The 22,808-nt window shown below is 59.1% G+C and overlaps 2 protein-coding genes across 2 annotated transcripts; both read left to right on the top strand.

The window, feature by feature from the left end:
• Positions 1 to 9,253: 9,253 nt before the first annotated feature.
• PLICBS_010393 (putative Hybrid PKS-NRPS biosynthetic cluster) lies at positions 9,254 to 21,224 on the top strand (the record flags this gene model as incomplete). Its single annotated transcript, XM_018326494.2, has 5 exons — positions 9,254 to 9,448; positions 9,509 to 9,769; positions 9,824 to 17,330; positions 17,405 to 18,366; positions 18,435 to 21,224. 5 exons carry the CDS (start codon positions 9,254 to 9,256, stop codon positions 21,222 to 21,224), a joined length of 11,715 nt encoding a protein of 3,904 aa, XP_018174813.2.
• A 968-nt stretch (positions 21,225 to 22,192) lies between these two features.
• PLICBS_010392 (uncharacterized protein) lies at positions 22,193 to 22,603 on the top strand (the record flags this gene model as incomplete). Its single annotated transcript, XM_018328848.2, has 1 exon — positions 22,193 to 22,603. The coding sequence occupies one exon, from the start codon at positions 22,193 to 22,195 to the stop codon at positions 22,601 to 22,603; it is 411 nt and encodes a 136-aa protein (XP_018174814.2).
• Between the last annotated feature and the right edge of the window lie 205 nt (positions 22,604 to 22,808).

The raw sequence follows: 22,808 nt of genomic DNA, 5'->3' as shown, positions 1-22,808 counted from the left end.
GTCGGGACCTCTCTGGTCCTCTGCATCGGGATGAGGGGGAATCCTTCAGCCGTGCCCAAGCGACGGGCCACCTTCATTCGCCACCTCCCCTTTCTCCTTTCGTTGGCTTCACCAGCCATGTCTTGTGGATAGAGTCGCTATGCCTGGCCGGCAAGCGAATTAGCATTTCTTGTCATTTCTACGCAGTCTCTTTGGGAATAAAACGGCGGTATACGGGGTACGATTACTCGATGCATTGTTTGATGGGGCAGGGCGGGGGCGGGCCTGGGCGTGCTTCCCCGAGCTTTTTCGATCTCCCTCCCGACTGGCGGGCGGTACTAGACGTGGCTATTTTCAATCAACGAAACTGTAGATCATCTGGTCAATCGTTTCTTTTTCCTCATTGCCTCTATTCCCGCGTTGCCTGTGCCCATTGCAGGCACGATCTTCGCGATCTGCGCCTGCCCTCTTTCGTGCATTGCTTGTCGCGCTGCGTCTGCTTTGGAGGCTGAGCTATGGATCTCTGCGACGGAGCTCCGCATCTCCACATTGGAAGCATGCACATAATATGCCGTATTGAAACGTAGAATACCACTTGGGTACAGATATAGAAAACGAGTCACGATAGACGACGATCACCGGGCGCAGCGAGTCGTGAAGGACAGCCCCGTCCAACGTCATGGTTGGGGGCCTCATCAGTTGGCCACCGCAACCGCATGCAATCAATCGTCCCTCCAACGCCTCTGTCCATGAAACAGTCAGAGTGAAAGGAAGATCGACAGGATGCCTTAGTCAAACAGCCCGTGCCGCGATGTGATGTGCACTCCGGGTGGCTTGCTGGCGGGAACGGTGCCCGGTGGTGGTGGGCCGTTTGACGAAAGCCTGTCGCCGCCAATCCGCCACGCCCAGAGATCTGCCAGATGGGCTGTGAGGCAGTCGCGGGGCGAGCTGGATCCCGCCCGGCTATCGTTGCACCGCTCGAGGCACCGGCTGCGGCAACGTGGGTGAAGAGTAGCGCCCCGGTGGCTGACAAGACGCAGAGCCACCCTGGCGGCTGCGGCGTACGCTGTTCAATTGACGACACCGACGATCCAACAGGTACAAGCGCGAGGAACCTTGCCAGTGGACGCCTCCTGAAAGATGTGAAATATGTCGCCTCCGCGACGAGGCATCCTTCGAGCTGGGGGAGGGGCTCTAGGTGGCGAACAGCTGCGGGCCAGGGATGGAGAGGACACAGGGTCGGATGCGACCCTTTGATTCGACTGGACCGGCGCCAGAGGGGGAGGCGGCGGCGGCGGCAGCAGCAGCAGCAGGAGCATTAGGGAAATGACGAGGACGAGAAGGCAGCGGCGGGAAGGGAGCAGGTGCCAAATGCGACTAACAACTACCGCAGCTGCCCGGCGCAGCGCGATGATTGATGGAACGAGGCGAAGGAAGCCGGTGTGGATCGACCAGCCGCGTCCCCGCCATCCATACGCTTCGCCTTGCCTCACGCCGCGCCGCCATCACATGGCTACCATGGGCGCGAGAAGGCGCGCGACTGAATGAGGAAATAACGTGAGCAACACCTTGGGCGACAGAGAGAGAACCACAGGGTCCCTGCCGCCTGCGGAGGCGCTGCAGGGTCGTGCTGTCGCAATCCTGCGCCGGGCTCGGGATCCCACCAGACAGCGCGAGGTGACGCCATCAACGGTAGAGAGGGGAAGTTGTGCCTCCGGTGCGCTCAAGCACCCGCTCCTCGCCTCATTCGCGAGAGAGGAAGAGCCTGGAGACGGCGAAAGAGGGGAAACTCGATAGCAATCGGGGACAGCAGTGCGAGAGAGACGCTTGGTGCCGTCTAATTGTGCCCATGGTTCGTCCATGCCTGCTGAGCAGTCAAGTCGGCATCACTTTTGCCCATGTCCGAATCGGCTCTGACGAGGTGTCACACTGAAACTCACCTCTCTGAGCAAGACTTGCCAGCGATACACGACCGCAAGGCACAGGCAGTGCGACCTTCGGACCGGCAGGGCGCCAGCGAGCACACCCGGCCGAGCTGCCAAGCACAACGCGGCTGCACAGTGCGGTTTGCGTCGCCGAGACCAACGGCACCAAGCTGCAAAGGTCTTGGGGTCCAAATCTTCATATCTCTCACAACACCTCTGGGCGGGAGACTGGAAGCAGGGCGTGCTGGGATTCGGCATAATTGCCCGGGACTCGCGTCGTTGGCTCTGAGCCAGGTGCCGACAAGCCAATCAGCCCGCTAGGATCTACCCGTCCAGGCCCAGGGTTCCGAGCAAAGGGAGGGGCGTGCTGGAGATTGAATGTCGAGGGGACCCCTGGTTCGGCTTGGAGATGGGGGTGGCGGCGTGGGCGCAGTGATGTTGCTAAAACGAGCATGCACCACTAACACTTACACGCCCTGCCCGCCATGATCCGGGGCCTGAGACATCTGCGCCGGCTCGGAGGCATCCATGGACCATCAACACCATGGCTGCAGGTGCGGTGGGAGTGGCCCCGACAGGACCACTGGGCTTGCACTGGGGCACTCGTTCGTCTCTGCCACCCATCCTTCGATTCATGATGGATCCAGCCACTCGTACCCTTGTCGGCGCATCTGAAGTTCGCCTTGCACGTGGTAAAAGACAGGCCAGGGCTGGCTGTGGGTGTGGTGGCACCACTCAGGCGTAAGGTTGAGTCCGACAGCCACCATCGGTCACCAACAAGGGCCCAGGGGAGCGCGCCGCGTGGTAATCGCGAGGGCGATTCGGCGACGCGAGTTTGGCCGGAAGCCGCGAGTCTTGATAAGTGCCTCATAGCTTTGCTCTCCGTGGGACGGGAACGTGCCCGCCAAAATTGCAAAATCAACGAGATTTGGCGCGTTGAGTAATTCCTCTGTATACCCATCTTGGTAGCCGGTCATCTCCCACGACTCGATAAGTAGTAGGCGTGCGCTGATCTTCCTTCGTCCCGCAAAGTTCGATCTCCTCAGCATGCAACGCTGCGGGGTGTTCCACCTGCGGCAAGAGCTCGCCAATTCAATGCGCCGACAGCGCGCGATGGATAGCCAGCTGACGTAGAGTCTGATCGGCAAGACTTGTCGCCCAGCGCCAACGCTGGGACACTGACCGCCCTCAACCTGTTGCTCGGGTCAATGTGGCCCGCGCTTGCCCGCGTGTAAGGGGGCCGAAAAGATGTCTTGTACCAGGGGAGGGCGTTCCCTGAGCACTTGCTGCCCAGGGCCATTCCTCCACCATCGCTGCTGGTACCGACGACACCTAGTGCTCGACGACTTGCCTCAAACGTAACGCAGCGGCCGGCTCTGCATCGCGTTCGATGAAGAAGCGTCTAAAGCCATTGGCATAGCAGGACCGGCGCGGGATGCATTATACCGACCGGCATCCTTTTTCTGGGAAAGTGTTGAAATACCTGGCGGCCAGCAGGCGAACCGGATCGTTGAGGGATGGCGCTTGTCCTTCTCGCCTGGCTTTGCCCCATCTAGCAGAGAGGCCAGCCAACAACCTTGGGATTAACGTTGTTTTCCTTGATTCCATTTCGCATCAGGTGCAGCGCAGATCACTGCAGCGACTGTGAGCGCAGACTCATGTATGTAAGCGGCGATGGAATGACCGCCATGCCAAGATGCTGAAGCTGCCGTATCGCCCACTGTTTGGGATCGTGCACGAGCGCCGTCGCTTCCCCAGCGAGGAGTAGGAAGAGCGATGATACCCTGAGGGCACCGACCTGGGATGCTCAGTGGAGACTCAAGCTACGGGCTGTGGGGGTCGTGCGGTGCCTGTGTGCCGGAAGCACTTGGCCTGGACACGAAGCTGATTGTGTCATGTAGTCAGCCTTGATATGTGGCAATAGCCCGGCCCAAAGAGACGTGTCGTCGGAGCTTCCTGCGTCCTGTGATGACGCCCAATTGTTCTCGGTGGTTGGCGCACACCGTCCGTGTTGCCGCAAGCAGTTCGCAATCAGGAAGCGATCGACGGTGAGCCGCCGCAAGAGGGCGGTACCGTGACGACATTCTGCACAAGCCGAAAAGACTGCCGCGCTGCTAACACCCTCTCGCGCGCGGCCGGCGCTTTCTGCAGCCAGTGCCAGAGGCTGACTGTGCTCGAGGCGTGGTGCAGGAGGGCAGGGCAGGCTCACCGGCCCCCTCACGAGATTGGATACGCGGGTCTGGTCTCGGCGGTTGCTGCTTTCATGTCGGCCCATGGATTCCGTGGCTTCAAGGATCCAGGCGTATGAAGCGATGGAATAGTTCAAGGCCAGATCAGCGCGATCCTCCGGGAACAATGGGAGGGACTGTGAGAATGAACAATGGATGAAATGGCTTGGCGACGCACTGCCGATGATCTCGGCGACGGGCGGTACCCGGGCGTTTGAGCGTTCCGAGATGCCCGAGCATAGCGGCAAAGCAGTCGAGGACGTGGTAGGCTCGCAAACCCCAAGCTGATTGTGGCTGCCGCGGCGCTCGGGATCGTTGAGGGCCAGCTCCGTTTTGTCGTCCCAAGGTCAAGACGGAGCAGCGAGCTCTAGGCGCCACGGCATGTACACGACATTACGTACGTACTTGTCGCAAGGCAGATCCGGCCATGCCATTTGCGAGCCGCAAAAGTGCACAGGTAGTGAGTGGTAGAGGGCGGCCAGTGTCCGTCCAAGTGACTCGTTCCCACGTGCGTGCCATGTCCCACCTCGCACCAGCGCTTAGATGGACAAACTTCAGCAAGGCCATGGGGTGGGAGTGACTGTGGGAGCCGAGATGCCATGCTTCGTGAAGATAAAGTGTGGCTGGGCGGGACCGTCCAGTGACTACAATGCACTGTCGTGTCAGCAGCCACTCCAGGGACGCGTCGAACCAGGCAGGCCCACGATCAACAGGTCGGATGCCGCAGCGGCGGTGTTTGCCAGCGCCACAATAGCCGGCCTGATATGTGGCCAACCAGCAGCAGGGCCAATTCGCTCTGCAGGGAAGGGGGCGTTGATGCAGGCCATCACGTCCGCAATTCAATCATGGTCCCACGGTGGCTTGGCTCGTCGGCACGACGAGACCAAGGACGGTGGCTAGGTGGTGCGTGAGATGGCTGGATCTGCTTGCATTTAGATGCTCCGATATGGGGAGGGACATACATGCGGATTGATGTGCGTGTCGCCGCTTGACTCTTCAGCGAGGGCGAGACGTAGTCTGAGTGATTGGAGGTGTGAGCAGCTGGATGTGCGTCAATCAGTTTCACGATGTTTTGTCGGGTGTTGCATTTGCTCGGTGCTGAAGGAAGCCTGGGAGTCTGGGCTGCTCCTGCCCCGCGCGTCCCCTCCGAGTCAAGGATGGTACAGGGGCAGACACGCCCCTGCCGCTTCAGCGCGGCCTGATGCCTGGTTGCCTGGATGCCTGGATGCACGAAGTCGGAGGCAGTATCTATGGACCTATCGCTCCTGCCGTGACCCCTGTACGTATGTAGCAGCAGGCAAGGCAAGCCCTCTTCCATTCCACGCCTCACCTTCTCCTCCTCTCTACATTTTACCTTCAGCATGGTCCCATCAAAGCTACCTTACCTATGCACCAGGACGTTCAACACAGCCCAGCCATGCCCTTCAACGCCACCAGTGTTCGCTCCAGTCCTGCCCTGGATGCAACCCAGCATCCACCAGCATGCTACAGCACTGGGCCAGAGCTGACTATGGTGCACCGCAGGCCAAAACGGCGACGGGCTTGCTGCGCAGCCCTCTCTTCCAATGGGATTCGTCGACCTGGCACACAGCAACCGGTCGGCTTGCTCACCATCCTAGCGCAAGGTCGGACAGGTTGCAGTCCGTCTGACATGAGCCGGCTGCTCGAGCTTCCCTTGGCGCATCCCGCCGCCCGCATCACTGGCGCGCAATTGCAGGTCTCCGAGACGCCAAATTCACGCCGCCACCACCATCCGGCAGTGCTCGAACGTGTTCGTCTCAGTGTGTTTGTCGATGGCACCATCGGGTCTATTCCCGAATTATCGCAACAGGTAATGCCCGACCAAACAATGTTTTGTGCTCTGCCAGGGAGTCAGAAATCCTAGATTCGTATACCTACCAAACTTCCCCGGACCACGATTCCGACACCGCCTGGCCCTTTCCCCCCGGCTGCGAAGTCTTGGGACGAGGTTTCACAACATGGGTCCCTGGCAAGCGCGTAATGTCAGGTCGGTGCACGTTGGCCCAGCATACTCTCGCTGGGCGACGCGTTCGACATCGCCCATGGAAGTTTCCTTCCGCTGGGGCCGTTGCTAACCCGTTGACGAAGAAGCGAATATTAGCAGCCTCAGCCCACCAAACCGTTCGAAGGGGCATTCCGCGATTGCCCAATGACGGCATTTCCTGCGAGCTGAACAGATAGGGCTGCTGACGCCCAGCTCTGACTACCAGTGAATCTGGTGGCGTCAACGATAGTTCCTCTGCCCACCTTCTCCAGACGCCAAGCGAATCCCCGATGGCGACCTCTATTGTCATTTATGCGGAACGAGCTCTTCTATATTTTGCCCAGTCCCGGAGAATCGTTGAGGAAGAGTTCATGCGCGGCAATAATGCCAATCCTGCATCCACAGGCGCCTGCGCGACAGCTCTGTTCATGGACAGGCCATGCCAGAGGCAATGTACACTGGGCTAGCGATTCTTGTAAAACGTCCATTGAACTGCAAACCATCTCACAGTGGACTGTTTTGACAGACATGCCCGCGTCGAGCACTATCCACTCGCGATTGTCTGTTTCCCTTTCGCAAGAGCCGCAGGTCATACCAGGTTCCAATAGCCATCGCCTGGACCAAGCGTCTCACGTATCGCTCGCGCCAAGCAGCCATTCGGTGGCCTTTTGCCTCCCAGAAATGACGAGACGCGGTGTCGCTTGGGCATCCAAAGTTCTGTTTGCCCACAGTACAGTTACGCCCCTCATCTATGGCGAGTACCAGATGTGTTCCTTCGCTCTGGTCATCGCACATATCCTGGTGGGCAACGTGTCTGTCGCAGATCCTCCGTCCATCCTCGGATACACTTACCCCTTTCTGTGATGGTCTTGAGGGCCATGCCCAGCTGCGCCTGGCTGGCGGCGGGCAGCCACGCCTGTCAGTCCATACCCTTTTCCTGTGGTCTGCCTGGATCTGATAACCTCCAGCGCTGATTCGCTTAATTGCTTTTGGATTGAAGGCCATTCAGGCACGGGCGATGCATCCACGCAATGGTGCGACACACTACCACGACGTGAATGTGCCTAATGCTACCGACAGTCCAATATCCGTACGCAACCTTCACACCGCAAAGGGTCCAACATTCCTCGCCAGAGTGCTCAATGCGATCACTTCAGCAATCTTCGCAATGCACGACAGTACGTTCTCATTTTGAGTAGTCATCCGCTCAGAGGATCGGAAGATGCCTTGCAAGAGTGTGAATAAGATGCACTTCTTGCATGGTTGACTGCCAATGGCGAGGTAATCTTTCACAATGCTCTCCTCCCCTTGTACAATCAAGACACGATCGGCAACGCCATAGAGTGGCAAAATGTGGGCGATACCAAGTCACACCCATTCTGCAATGACGCCACGAGAGCCAAGGCACTCAGATGCCTGGCTGCCACGCGTTTTGCCGGCTGTCGGGGGTTCAGAGACTCACTTGCAGTGCAGATCTGCCGCGTATCCGTGCACAAAGTCACGGCCCTTTTCTCGTACCGCTCGCGATGCCCATTGACTGACGCAGAAACGCTCGAGAGATGCTTTACAGCTTGCTCTTCTCCTTGGCGGGAATAGATACGAATCAGCAGGTGTGCGGCGGGCTACACCGCCCAGCAAGCGTCCTTGAGGTGTTGGGGGCGTGAGCCTTGATACGGCTGGTGGATTCAGTGCTCATCAGAGTCAGCAGGGGCAGCCGTGGCCACGATAGTGCCGGAGCGACAATGCGCGCACTGGAGAGTCTGTGTGTTGTCGAAATGGCATTTGTTGTCGCAACTTTCTTCACCGCATACCCTCGCCATGCTTCCGGTAGCGTTGTGAAAGCACGAAGCGGCTATCGAGGACAAACTACCGCGAAGCTAACAAAGTACACGGATTTCCGCTTTCAACCTCGTGCGTGTTCGACGGCTGCGTTTCTTGAGCTCGCCATGCTCGCGGGCAGGTACCTACCTCCTCTGCAATCGCTGGAGCACTAGAGCACTGGTGTCCATGGCGATGTAACGGGGCGTGAAGTTAAGTCTTGGCTCGTGTGAAGCCTTGGGGTCGTCATCACGAAGAAAGCAAGCCAACTGAACTCGGTCGATGTGCATTCCTCCCGCGCCACCATCCAGGGTCCGGGATTCCCAGCTGCCCAATCATGACCCCAGTGGCCATGGCTGCAGCAGCCCCCTGCTAGTCGAGGTACATCTGACCTGGGACGCCACCAGGTAGCGGAATGTACTCCTGCCTGAGCTCTCGACACCCGTCAAAGTCCCTGGGTGACGGCGAGCCAACGCTGCCAACTTCGCCGGCTGCATGCAAGGACCCCTGAGGTGCTCTTTGATGGTGGTGCCTGTCCGGCCGGCCGTCATCCACCTCCGCAATCAAATGGCTCGCACGTTCTGGCTCGGCGCTAGGGGCTTTTGCCATGTGCTGGCCCTGCATAGCAGCACGCGAGAGCTGGGATGCGCCGCCTGGCCTCGTTGCCCGAGAACGCCGAAAGGCCATCGCGGTGAATCCCATTCCGGGGCCGCACGGTGACGGCCGTCAGGTACGGGAGGGTGCTCCGTAGGGTGCCGGAGCTGGTATCGTGAATGCGGCGCCATGGCTGGTGAAGCACGACAAATCGAGCTCGCCGAGGTTCTTGCGGCACGATCCTCCCGGCTGACAGGCGAAGCCTCAGATTCTTTATAGATGATGCCGCCTTGCGATTCAAAGGGCAATCCGATCTACCTGTCTCGTGTGTGTGTGCTCTCTTCACCAAGCTTCTCTTGCTCAGCTCAGCTCTTGTCCTATACTCGACCTTCGCTCCGTGGTGTTGCTCAGCACCCTTGAAGAGACGACGAAATCTTCATGCTCCAGCTTGCTCACATCATCGAAGGTTTCGAACCTTCCAACCTCCACGCAAAGTTTTAACTTCAGTTCTCCCAAGGACACAAGGAAGTTCAAGTCTTCCTTCAGCCATCACCTGCCTCCGCTTATACGCACAACTCGCTCGGGGATATCTTCGACGAGACTGTCTCAACTCGCCCAAAGCGTCCAACTAGATTCGTTCTTTGGCTTTCATTCATTGGAACCTCCCATTCTTTGATCTTAGCTCAGCTCAGCATCTGATCAAGATGGCACCTCGAGTCAACGGACCTGCCGAGGACCCCAGCGTCATCGTTGGCCTCGCGTGTAGAGTTCCTGGGGCTAGCACCCCCAGCAAGCTCTGGGAGAGCATCGCCGAACAGCGCGATGTTCAACAGAAGATGCCCAAGGATAGGCTCAACGTGGATGGGTTCTTCCATCCCGAGCCTACCCACAAGGGCACCGTACGTCGCTCACGACCGCGGCTTGTATGAGAGGGGAATGCGGAAGCTGACTTTTTATAGACCAACGCCCGGTTTGGGTACTTTCTCGATCAGGACATCGGGGAGTTCGACGCTGGATTCTTCGGCATCTCTGGAAAGGAGGCCGAGGCCATGGATCCCCAGCAGCGGTTGCTGCTCGAAGTCGTCTACGAGGCGCTAGAGAATGCTGGCATCACTCTCCAGGAAATCAGGGGCTCCCTCACCTCGGTCTTCTGCGGCAGTTTCACCAACGACTACAATGCCATGCTGACCAAGGATCTTGAGTACTATCCCAAGTACACGGTAGGAACCCTTAGTCGTGGCTTAAACGCGCCAGACTGCTAATTCAAGCCATAGGTCACGGGCACCGGAGATGCCATTCTTTCCAACCGTATTTCGTACTTCTACGATCTTCATGGCACCAGCGTTACCATTGACACGGCCTGCTCGTCTTCCCTGGTCTGTTTCCATCTGGGTAGCCAAACGCTGCAGAACCAGGAAGCCGACATCTCCATCATTGTCGGCTCATCCCTGCACTACGACAGCAATGTATACGTTACCATGACTGATCTCGGCATGCTTTCGACCAATGGCCGCTGCGCGGCTTTTGATGAATCTGGAAGCGGCTACGTTCGTGGCGAGGGTATCGCTTGCGCTATCCTGAAGCGAAAGTCCGACGCGATTGCTCACGGCGACAACATCCGCGCCCTGGTCCGCGCGACTGGCTCCAACCACGATGGCAAGAAGAACGGCATCACTCTGCCCAACTCTGTCGCCCAGGAGCAGCTCATCCGGTCGACTTACGAGAGGGCCGGTCTCAACCCGGCACACACGCAGTACTTTGAAGCCCACGGCACTGGTACCGCGGCAGGTGACCCGATCGAGACTCGAGCCATTGGTGCTGTGTTCGCGGATGGCAGAGAGGAGCCTCTCTACGTCGGCTCTGTCAAGACAAACATTGGGCATCTTGAAGGTGCCTCGGGACTTGCTGGCCTCATCAAGTCCACGCTGGCCCTCGAGCGCGGTACGATCCCTCCCAACATGCACTTCAAGACACCCAACCCCAAGATCGACTTCGAGAACTGGAAGATCGCGGTTCCTACCCAGCCAATTGAGTGGAAGGTCCCAGAAGGCGTTCCTCGCCGCGCGAGTATTAATTCTTTCGGTTATGGCGGCACCAACGCTCACGTCGTTCTTGAGGAGTATCCCAAGGATGCGGCTGCACCCGTTGAGAAGGCTCCTGAGCCCATCGCCAACGGCGTGCACTCCCGCCCCTACCTCGTCCCTCTCACCTCCCACTCCCCTAAGGCAGGTGAAATGTCCGAGGATACCCTCACCAAGTATGTTGAGAGCTCCGAGAACGCGACCGTGGCGGACCTCGCATACAGCCTGTCCACTCGCCGGACCATGCATCAGCAGCGTTCTTTTGTCGTCGCCAATGACGCTGCTGGCTTGGTCGAGCAGCTCGGTACCCCTCGCCCTGCCGCTCCCTGGACCCCGGCCAAGAATGCCGCGCCTCGACTTGGCTTCATCTTCACCGGCCAGGGTGCTCAGTGGCATGCCATGGGCCGTCAACTGATCCAGGAATGCCCGCACTTCCGTCAGAGCCTCCAGCGCTGCGATGCCATTCTCAAGGAGCTTCCCGACGCTCCCGAGTGGTCTATCGTCGCGGAACTGAGCAAGACCAAGGAGACGTCACTCCTCGGTGAGACCCTGTACTCGCAGACCATTTGCACGGCACTGCAGCTGGCTCTCATTGACCTCATTGAGTGCTGGGGTATCAAGCCCTCTGCCGTCGTTGGCCACTCGTCTGGTGAGATGGGTGCTGCCTATGCTGCCGGTATTCTCACCTTTGAGAGTGCCCTCATTGCTGCCTACTACCGCGGTCGTTACATGTCCGCCAACCGCGATGGTGGCGTTCCTGGAGGCATGATGGCTGTCGGGCTGCCTGAAAAGAAGTGTCTCGAGGAGCTCAAACCTTACACTGGTCGCCTGACGATCGCCGCCGTCAACAGCCCTTCGACCATGACCGTATCTGGAGACGAGGACGCAATCCTGGAGCTCAAGGAGAGGCTGACGGAGAAGAAGGTCTTTGTGCGCCAGCTCATCGTCAAGCAAGCCTTCCACTCTCACCACATGTTCCCCTTGGCTCCGGCGTACGAAAACGCATTGAAGAACAACTCGAGCTTCAAGACTCAGGCCCCCAAGTGCCGCATGTTCTCCAGCGTCACGTCTCGTCTGGCCGATCACGAGAAGATGGGCGCTTCTTACTGGGCTGCGAACATGGTTCAGGCTGTCCGCTTTTCTGATGCCCTGACTGGTGTGCTTCTCGATGAGCAGGATGAGCAGAACGTGGACATCCTCGTCGAGATTGGCCCTCACCCGGCACTCAAGGGACCTGCTCGCCAGACTATCCAGGCCCTCAAACTTGACCTGCCCTACGTCGCCTCCCTCACTCGCGGAGTCCCCGACTTTGAGGGACTTCTGAACATGGCTGGTACCCTCTTCTCTCTCGGATACCCCGTGGATTTGGTCTCTGCCAACCAGAACCTTAGCCGCGGTCTCGATGGCTCTCTCGTCAAGACACCCACTGGCACCAAGTTGGTTGATCTTCCCACTTACACCTGGGAGCACCGTCGCTACTGGTCCGAGACACGATACATCAAGGAGCACCGCCAGAGGCAGTTCCGCCACTCGACGCTGGGCCACCGCGTCGCTGGATCTGTTGCCAGACACCCCCGCTTCCGCAACTACTTGCGACTGAGCGAGCTTCCTTGGCTCAATGAGCACGTCGTTGAGAACAAGGTCGTCTTCCCTGGTGCCGGATACATCAGCATGGCTATCGAGGCCGCCATCCGCACGGATGAGGTTGAGAGCGTCAAGAACATCCACGTGAAGGACATTGTCGTCAAGAACGCGCTCTTGATCCCCAGCACGGATGAGGGTGTCGAGGTGCTCTTGGAGCTTAAGCCTGTGACGCTCTCTGCCAAGAGCCACTCCGACACCTGGTATGAGTTCAACGTCTTCTCCTATGACGAGAACTCGAACTGCACTAGCCACTGCCACGGCCTCATCAGTGTCGAGAAGGGCGATGCTGCTCCTCTTGAGTACACGGCTGCCTATCCTGAGGGGACATCCTTCAATGAGCTTCGTCAAAAGACCTTCCGCTCGATGCCTGCTGGTACTTTCTACAAGAACATGGCCGACCTCGGCCTCGCCTACGGCGAGAAGTTCCGCCTTCTCAAGGGCAGTATCGAGAGCGGCGTTGGATTTGCAGTCTCTGACCTCGTCTTTGACCCGACTGCGCTTCCCAACGACCCCGGTGATGAGACTGTCATGCATCCTACGCTGCTCGACTCGTTCTTCCACGTCATCTTCCATGCCGTTGAGAACCGCCTCGGTCGTCCCCTTGACGAGCCTTACGTTCCGTCATTCTTCCGTGCTCTCAAGATCTCTGGCAGCTTCTTCGATTGGAAGAATGATATGGACGTCAAGCACTTCCAGGTCGGCTCTTTCACCAAGCTTCCATCGCCTCGTGTTGCGATCAACGACATGATCATGCAGAACGAGAAGGGCGAGCTCATGATGGAGATTGCTGGCCTCGAAGTCACGTCCCTCGGTCGCGAGGCTCCGGAGGGCCAGGGACCGCGCACTCTGTTCTACCGCCAGCGCTGGCAGCCAAACTTCGACATGATGACCAGCGTCAAGGGCAAGCCTCTCTCGGAGATTGTGGACATCTTTGCCCATCAGTTCCCTGACACCAAGATCCTTCATGTTACCTCCGACCTTGAGCGTACCAAGGAGGTTATCAAGTCCCTGGGCACCGAAAAGACGGAGCGCCGCCGTTTCAAGCAGCTTGATGTCTGGTCGCTGCAGGGCAAGGACTTTGGCGAGGCGGCTGAGGAGTTCTCCACGGCCACCAAGGGGCTTGTGAATGTTGCTGAGCCCCAAGCTGACTCTTACGACCTCGTCATTGTCAGTGAGTCGGGCGGCAACGCGGTTCCTTACATGAAGGACTCTGGCTGCATTCTCTTCGATGGCCAGAAGGGTGCTGTTGCAGCCGACTTGCAGGAGCTGTTCTCCAGCCCATTCTGCACTGCTCTTCGCAAGGCCTCGGAGCCCTTTGAGCTTCCTACCGAGCTCTCGGTTGTCGTTCCCGCTGGGAAGCCAACAGCCCGCACTTCGATCATTCTTAAGGAGCTGCAGTCTACCTACGGTGGCAAGATCAACCACACTACATTTGCTGAGATTGCCGCCGGCTCCGCTGTTCTCCACGATGATGTCGTTGTGCTGGCTGGTCTGGATGAGTCTGCCTCTGACAGCACCGTGTTCAAGGGTGCTCAGGCCCTCCTCATCTCCCTCCAGAAGAACGTTGTTTGGCCGACTGAGGCTGCCACTTTCGAGGCTGGCCGTCCTGAGGGCGCCATGTACATCGGCCTCGTCCGCGCCGCTCGGTCCGAGAACGATACCCTCCGTGCTGTGACCTTTGACTTTGGCCTCGAGTCATCTGCGCAGTCCGTTGCTGCCAACATTCTCCGCCTTCTCGACAGCAGGATCGTCGAGGATGAGGTGACGGAGCGCCAGGGTGCTCTGTACATCCCTCGCGTTGAGGCTGACGATGACCGCAACTGCAAGCTCAGGAACGGCCCCAACCAGGAGCCTCATCTGGAGGCATTCGGATCCCCTCAGACTCGCACGCCACTGGCCCTGAGGATCGGCAAGGTCGGCCTCCTTGAGACTCTGTACTTTGGTGAGGACACCGAGGTCATGGACACCCAGATCAAGGACAACGAGGTTGAGGTCGAGACGCGCGCTTCCTCCATTAACTTCCGCGACGTCGCCGCCAGTATGGGTATCATTGAAGACTTCAAGCTTGGTGATGAGTGTGCGGGTATCTGCACCAAGGTCGGCGCCAACGTCAAGGGGTTCAAGCCCGGTGACCGCGTCGTTGCCCTTCGTCCTGGTCAGGGCGCGCATCGAAGCCTGGTCCGCAACCCTGCGTCGTGGTGCTACAAGCTGCCGGACAACATGTCCTTTGCTGAGGCGGCCGCCATGCCCCTGATCCTGGGTACTGCGTGGTTTGCCCTGGATCACACGGCTCGGATCTCCAAGGGCGACACCGTTCTCATCCACGCTGCTGCCGGTGGTGTCGGTCAGATGGCTGTCCAGATCGCTCAGCGAGCTGGTGCCCGCGTCCTTGCCACTGTCGGCTCTCCCGCCAAGCGACAGCTGCTCAAGGACGTCTATGGCCTCACTGAAGATCAGATGTTCTCGTCTCGCGACGACACTTTTGCCAAGGGCGTTATGGAGGCGACCAATGGCCGCGGTGTTGACATTGTTCTCAACTCCCTGGCCGGTCCCCTCCTTCACGCCTCTTGGGCTTGTCTGGCGCCTTTCGGTCGTTTCCTTGAGATTGGCAAGCGCGATATCCACGAGAACAGCAAGATTGCCATGGATCCCTTCCGTCGCAATGTCCTGTTTGCTTCCATTGATCTTGTCACCATGTTTGAGAAGAACGAGGCGCTCGGCGAGAGGTTGTTCAAGGAGTGCTTCGACCTGATTGCGAATGGCGACATCAAGACGCCTGCTACAATCAAGGAGGTCTCCTACGCGGATGTCGTCAAGGGCTTCCGTCTGCTCCAGATGGGCAAGCACACTGGCAAGATTGTCCTGGTGCCCAGCCCCGAGGACATGGTCCCCGTCATGCGCAGCGGCTACCGTAACACGCCTCTCTTCACCACCTCCAAGACGTACCTGCTCGTCGGTGGCCTCGGTGGTCTTGGCCGAACTCTCTCGCAGTGGATGGTGCGAAAGGGTGCTACCAAGCTTGCCTTCCTGTCTCGCTCCGGTGCCGACAAGACTGAGGCCAAGGCAACGGTTGACTGGCTGGTCGAGCGCGGTGTCGAAGTTAACGTCTACCGTGGAGATGTCTCGAAGCGCGCAGACGTCCAGAGCTGCATTGACAAGATTGGCAACAACCTCGGAGGTGTCTTCCAGGCTGCCATGGTCCTCCAGGATAAGCCTCTCGAGACCATGACTTATGAGCAGTACCAGCGCTGCTGCCAGCCCAAGGTTGAAGGCACCAAGAACCTGCACGAGTCGACTCTCGGCATTGACCTCGACTTCTTCGTCTGCTTCTCGTCGGTGGCTGCTGTTGTCGGCTCCAAGGGCCAGGCCAACTACTCGGCTGCCAACTGCTACCTTGATGCCCTCATGCGTCACCGCCGCGAGCTTGGGCTTAGCGGTACCACCATGAACGTCGGTGCCGTCACCGGCGTGGGTGTCGTGGCTGAGAATGAGGAGCTTCAAAAGGTCATGCTCCGCATGGGCATGGACATGATCAACGAGGAGGAGCTTCTCTACCAGCTCGAGGAGGCTGTTCTGGCAGACAAGTCCGTCGCCCCCATCACTCCTCGCGGCTGCAACGGCCACCAGATTATCAGCGGCGTTGGCCTGATCTCTCCCGATGTGTACTGGGCGCCCAAGCCGATCATGAAGAACCTGTACGCCAACCATGATTTCGGAGCCGAGGGCACCAGCCAAAGCTCAAAGAACCTCTTGGCGCTCCTCAGCGAGGAGCCGGACGTCGAGAAGAAGACTGAGATTCTGCTCGATGGCTTCTTGGAGAAGATTGCAAGCGTGCTTGCCACTCCCCGCGAGTCCATTCTGCCGAGCAACCCCCTCTCTGCTTACGGCCTCGACTCCATCGTTGCTGTCGAGTTCCGCAAGTGGTTCCGCAAGGAGGTCCAGGTCGACATTGCTCTCTTCGACATTCTCGGCGCCGCTTCCATCAACGCGCTGGTGGCCAAGACGGCTCGCATGGTGACTACCAGCACCTCCACCAAGGAAGTCGCCACTGACAAGACTGAGAAGAAGGCGACCACGGAGGCCGAGAGCTCCGAAGAGGAGGGCGCCGTTTCGGCCATGGCGACTGGCCAGCTGACCAAGATCCAGCACACCGACGTCGTACCGCTCTCAACATTCCAATCGCGTCTCTGGTTCGTGCACAGCTTCCTCGAGGACAAGTCTTTCCTGAACCTGCCCATTGTGCTCCGCATCAAGGGGAAGCCTGACTACCCTACTCTTCAAAAGGCCATTCAGGAGATGGCCGTCCGGAACCCCGCTCTGCGTACTGCCTACTACGAGGGCGACGACTTTGCGGTTCAGGAGCCCCTGGAGGACTTCGATCTCGGCGTCGACTACAGGGACATCAGCAACGAAGCCGACAAGGAGAAGGCGCTCCAGGAGTTTGTCAAGTATAACCGCAAGATTGAGATGAACGTCGAGGAGGGCGAAGTGGCCACTTACTCGCTCGCCAAGCTCAGCGAGGAGGAATGGGCCATTGTCGGCATGACGCACCACATTTCCATCGACCGTGCCAGTCTGTTCCCGATGATGTCCCAGTTTGTTGGCATCTACGATGCCATCAAGACGGGCAAGGATCTCGCCACCGTCTCCGCTCCCGAGTTCAACTATGTCGACTTCACGCTCTGGCACAACGCACGTCTCGCTTCGGACCTCATGAAGCCAGACCTCGACTGGTGGCGCTCTACTCTTGAGGGCCTGCCCCAGTCAAGCAAGGTGCTTCCTTTCGCCAAGGGAGAGCGTCCTGCTAGGAGCGACCCTCGCCGCCAGAAGGTGAAGACGAACCTCGATGCCAAGCTGTTTGGGCGCATGAAGCGCGTCGCGGCTCAGTCGAGCGGAACGCCATTCCACTTTGTCCTGGCTGCCTTCCGTGCGTTCCTTTACAGGTACACCGAGGAGAAGGACCTTGTTCTCCTGATGGTGGACGGCAACCGGCCTCATCCGGATACTGACCCGCTCATGGGATTCTTTGTGAACCTGGCCCCGGTCCGTTGCAACGGTATGTTTCGTAGCTCTACAAATGGCTCCCCGTGGATGTGACATTTCGTCAACTCTTTCTAACCGCACCTGTAGATGACTGCGACGTTCCTTTCGACCAGCTGTTCCAGGTTACCAAGACCCGTGCTCTGGACGCCATGGCCCACAGTGGTGTTCCGTTCGATACCATTGTGGACATCATGAACGTCAAGAAGACTAGCAGCCACATGCCAGTTGGACAAATCGCCGTCAACTACCAGATTCACGGACCTGTCCCTACCTATCAGACTGTCGACTTCACCGTCGAGGATATCGAGTCGGACGATATCCCTACGGCAGCGGACATTCAGCTCGAGGCCATTGAGACGTCCGAGCACAGCCTCGACTTGAAGATTGAGTACTCGACGGCGCTCTACTACGACGTGGACATGGAGCGCTTCCTGGACAACTTCAACACCTTCTTGACGAGCTGCATCAAGGACCACCGCCAGCCCATCGACGAGATTAACATGTGCGGCCCCCTCGAGATTGACTTCCTCAAGAATAACTATTGGAACACCGAGGCTAAGGAGAACCAGTGGCACGGGCAGAGTGTCCTTGATGTAGTCTCCTCGATGGCAAGACAACACCCCCAAGCTGCGGCGATAAAAACTTCTGACTGCTGCAGCGTATCGTACAGGCAGCTGATCGAGAGGGCCGAGAGCGTGGCCTCTGAGCTCCTCGACGCCGGCGCGAAGCCTGGAGACCGCATCGGACTCCTCGCCCTGCCTGGCGTCGAGGCGGTGACGGGCATGCTCGGAGCCCTCATGACCGGGTCCTGCTATGTGGCGCTCGACACCGACTTCGCACACGATCGTCTCTCGTTTATGCTTACCGATTCTGGAGCCAAGCTGCTCCTCGTTGGGCCGGGGCAAGATGCACTGGCTGCTGAGCTCCTGTCCAAGATTGTTGTTGCCCCCAAGGTCGTCCGGATCGATGACGCCGCGGCGGCCGGCAGGACCGTTTCGCAGCCGCGGCCTCGACATCCAGATGACCCGTTTTATATGATCTACACCTCTGTAAGTTCTGCTGCTGGGTTGTGGAAGAGGTTCGAGATCATGCAGCAGCAATCATCTAACTAGACTAGGGAAGTACTGGCACCCCCAAGGGTGTCATTCTGAAGGAGTCAAACACGCAAGCCATGCTGAGCACCTTGAACAAGGACTATGGCTTCACGCACACCGACAATTTCCTTGCACACACCACAATGTCCTTTGACCTTTCTGTTGTCCAAATCTTTGGTGGCCTCACTGCCGGCGCAACCGTCTCCGTTGCCTCGTGGGAGACGCGCAAGGATCCATCCGCTCTGGCCGACTTCATGATGAAGGAGGGTGTCTCTGTCACCTACTTTACCCCCACGCAGTTTGCGCTCCTCATGGAGTTCAACGAAGCGGCCCTCAAGAAGTGCTCCAAGTATCGGGTCGCTTACTTTGCCGGTGAGCGACTCCCCGTGCGAGTGGCCAAGGCTTTCTACGACTTGGGAACCCCCGCCACTCTCTACAACACCTGGTCTCCCTCGGAGCTCGTCGTCCAGACCTCCATCGCGAAGATCAGCCCGCCCGACGAAGGCGTTGTCAGCCTGCCCATCGGTTATCCCATGGACAACTGCCGTCACTATCTGCTGGACACCAAGGGAAACCCAGTGCCGTTTGGCCAGATTGGTGAGCTCGTCGTTGGCGGTGTCCAGGTTGGCGCCGGGTATCTCAACCGCCCCGAGGTGAACGCCAAGTCGTTTGTCGAGGACCCTTTTGCCTCGGAGGACGATCGCAAGCGAGGCTGGAACCGCATGTTCAAGACGGGCGACCGTGGGCGCTTCCGAGCCGACGGTCAGCTTGAGTTCCACGGCCGCATCGCTGGCGACAAGCAGATCAAGCTCCGCGGGTTCCGCATCGACCTCGGCGAGGTCGAGCAGGTCATCTTCAAGGAGTCGCAGAACCTCAAGAAGGCCGGCGCCCTGATCGATATTGCCGTCGTGGCCCGCACTGTCGACTCCGATGAGCAGCAGCTGGTCGCCTACCTTGTCCCGAAGACCAATATCACGGACGCGGCGGAGAAGGTTGCTGTCGTCTCGCATCTGCACCGCAAGATAAAGCCTCACCTCAACTACTACATGCTTCCGAACGGGTACCAGTTCGTTGAAAAGCTGCCAACGACGCTGGGGGGCAAGGTCGATCGACTAAACCTCTTGGAGCGCCAGCTTGAGCTCGTCCACCCATCAAGCGTCACGACTCAACCCGGGAAAGCCGCCGCAGGTGCAGGTGTTAACGGCACTGCCACGGCACCATCTGAAGATCTCGAGTCGTCAATTCTTGCTCTGTTCCGGGCGACCTTGGGCGCTGAAATCGACCTCAACGATTCATTCTTTGAGAGGGGTGGAAACAGCATCCTGCTCGTCCGTCTCCAGGCCAAGGTCAAGAAGCAGTTCAAGATTGCACCACCCCTACCTGCCTTGATCCGCGAGCCCACGGCCGCCGCAGTGTGCGCCTACGTGAGGCGTGCCAAGGGTGGTGACGCGGGCAAGAAGGGCGGCTTCGAGAACGTCATCAGCTGGAACGTCGAGACCAACCTGCCCAACACGAGCCAGTACATCCCTCGGTTTGGCACTCCCCGCATCGACCGCGATGATCTGAACAGCGTGCTTGTCACCGGAGCTGAGTCCTTTATCGGGGTCCACCTGCTGGCTGAGATGTTGAGCTCCAAGGCGGACATTACGATTCATGCTCTCGGCTCGACGACGAAACTGGAGACGCAGGCCCTTGTCAAGCTCCTCGAGAAGCACGACCTCCTGAAGGGTATACTGACAGCAGACCACGTCAGTGCACGCATCAAGTGCGTCCCCGGGTCTCTCGACCAGCCCGGCTTCGGCCTGTCCAAGTCTGTGTTCCGGGAACTCGGTTCGGCAGTCCAGGCCATCTACCACCTGGGCGGCCATGTGTCGCTCCTCAAGACGTACTCGGCGCTGAAGCCATATAACGTGTCGCCAATTTTCGACATCATCCGCCTTTCCAGCATCGGCTCCCAGCTCTCCGACATACACTATCTTTCGACGTGGTCCGTCCCGCATCTCCAGACGTGGTCCGTGTCGAAGCGCACACGAGAGGGCTACGTCGTCGGCGAGGAGGACAGCACCCACTTCACTCCTCCGACAGAGGACGAGTCCGGCTACTTCAAGACCCGGTGGGTAGCGGAGAACCTTCTCGTCAAGGCGGCTCAGCGCGGCTTCCCGGTCACCATCACGCGCGCGTCGGCCGTCACGGCGGCGGCACAGGGCACAGGTGTGCTGGACGCCGGGGACGAGTTCACGATGCGCATCGTGGTCAGCATGATCGAGTCGGGCATGGTGCCGCAGATCGGACGGGCCGACCAGCCCAGCTTCGCGGTGGACGTGATCCCCGTGGACTGGCTGGCGTCGAACCTCTTTGCGCTCACGTCGCAGCGCGAGGCGCTGGCGCACGTCGACGCCTCGACGCTGTACACGGCGCCGCAGATCTACCACGTCACGAACCCGCGGCCGCTGCGGCTCGAGGACCTGCCGCAGATCATTGCAGACCTGCGTCCCGGCTCTTCGCAGCAGCAGCAGCCGGGCAGCAGCAAGGCCGCCGGGCTGGTGCCGCTGGAGGAGTGGCTCGGCAGCATGGAGACGGCCGAGGGCGAGGACGCGGCGGGCCAGCTGGTGCGCAGCGCCGTCATCAAGCAGAACCTCTCGACGGGCAGCGTCATGTTCAGCCTCGACAACGCCAGGACCATGGCGGTGCTGGACGCGCTGAACCCGGGCGTCGTGGAGGCGTGCCCGGCCGTCGACGCCGAGTTCCTCAACGGGCTGTGGAAGCGGATGCAGAGGCAGAGGGCCGAGGAGGAGGGCTTTGACACCGCGTGAGCAGGGGGAGTGAGTGAGTTCTTGCGCGTCGGTCGCGTAGAGGATGGCACTCGCTGTTTTTGTCGTCCTTGAGTTCCTGACTTGTGCGTGGAGCCACTGATTAACCTTGGAGGATGTTTCTTTTCTTGTCATTCCATGGCGGGGGGCGTTTATGCATTTTGCATCGCGTACTTTTCATTCATTCATTCATTTTACCTCCCTGTCTTTTTGGTTTCTTTCCTTTGTTTCACCTACACGATAGACGTAATAGACAACGAGCTGAGCAAAAACTCCTCTGGTCCCTCCTGCGTGACATGTCCTGCCGTGCCGTGCTGTAAGACAGTGAGATGCCGTGCCCGTCAAGAGTCAAGACAACGGGGCCGTCGTGGTGGAACCCGTTGTGGAACCAGCAGCAGCTGCTTGGAAGGGGAGGTTCTGAGCTCTGAGGCTCAGGCTCCTGCTCCCCACCGAAACCAACCGCGGCCCCCTCCACCGGCGCGTCATGCCTCTCACCCACATCGCCCGGAGGCGGGGGACGCCGCGATGCGCCTCGCTGTTGTGCCTGGGCTGGGCGGCGGCGGGCAAGGAGGGCGGGGTGGGAATGCACCTGCTTTTCATCTTTCTTTCTCCTGCTTTCCCAACTTCATCTTGTAAAGTTCACCATCTCACGCAAAAGAAGAGTATCGAGCGATAGAGTCAATTGCATTGCATTGGCAACTGGCAATCTCTCGACACCCCCGGCGCAAAGCACGACCTCGGGCCCAGTCCATCCCCACATCATCGGCGTCGTCCGCCCACGAGCTCTCCTCCTCAAGAGTCAATCAAGCTCTCGCCCGCCCTACACCACCACCGCGACTTGCGCGCTCACGTCGTACCGCTCTTGCATCACCCCGGGACGTGCAAACACCAAAGGGCAGGGACACTCTCACACACACACATACACGCACGCACGCACGCAAAACCAAGCACACAAACTCAACGCAGTCACCATGGCGCCCCAGGCAGGCAAAGACTCCATCACCTGCCACGTCCTCGACACGACGGCCGGCCGCCCCGCCAAGGGGATCCGCGTCATCCTCGAGCAGACGAGCTCCTCGGCCGCCGCCGCGGGCCAGGCCCAGCCCGCCACCTTTGAGGCCCGCACCGACGACGACGGCCGCATCACGAGGTGGCAGGCCACGGGCGCCTCGGCCTCGTCGTCCCTGACCGTCGACGGCGTGCTCGCCTCCATCAAGGGCGCGTCCCGCTGGGCGCTGCGCTTCGACACCGAGAGCTACTTTGGTGAGGGCAAGACCTTCTTCCCCGAGGCTACCATCATCTTCCGCGTCGACGAGGGACAGCACTATCACGTCCCCCTGCTGCTGAGCCCCTACAGCTACACCACCTACCGGGGCAGCTAGGTCGTCCGTAGCAAATGCCAAATGGATGTATTGCAGCTTACTATCCACAAGCCAGTCAGTCTACCGATGCCTCTGTGATGCCCCATGTCCTCGTCTCCCAGACCCGAGAGTGAGCATCGCGCAACATGAGCCAAATCCGGTTCGTGGTTTTCCAATCGCCCGTCGCCGCCCGCACCCAAAGGGGATAAACTCCATCGCTAAGACA

Source organism: Purpureocillium lilacinum, assembly GCF_023168085.1.
Source record: "Purpureocillium lilacinum CBS 284.36 DNA, scaffold_8, whole genome shotgun sequence".
Classification (NCBI taxonomy): domain Eukaryota; kingdom Fungi; phylum Ascomycota; class Sordariomycetes; order Hypocreales; family Ophiocordycipitaceae; genus Purpureocillium; species Purpureocillium lilacinum.
Note: the sequence above shows the minus strand (reverse complement) of the source record. Positions and strands in the feature narration are given on the sequence as shown.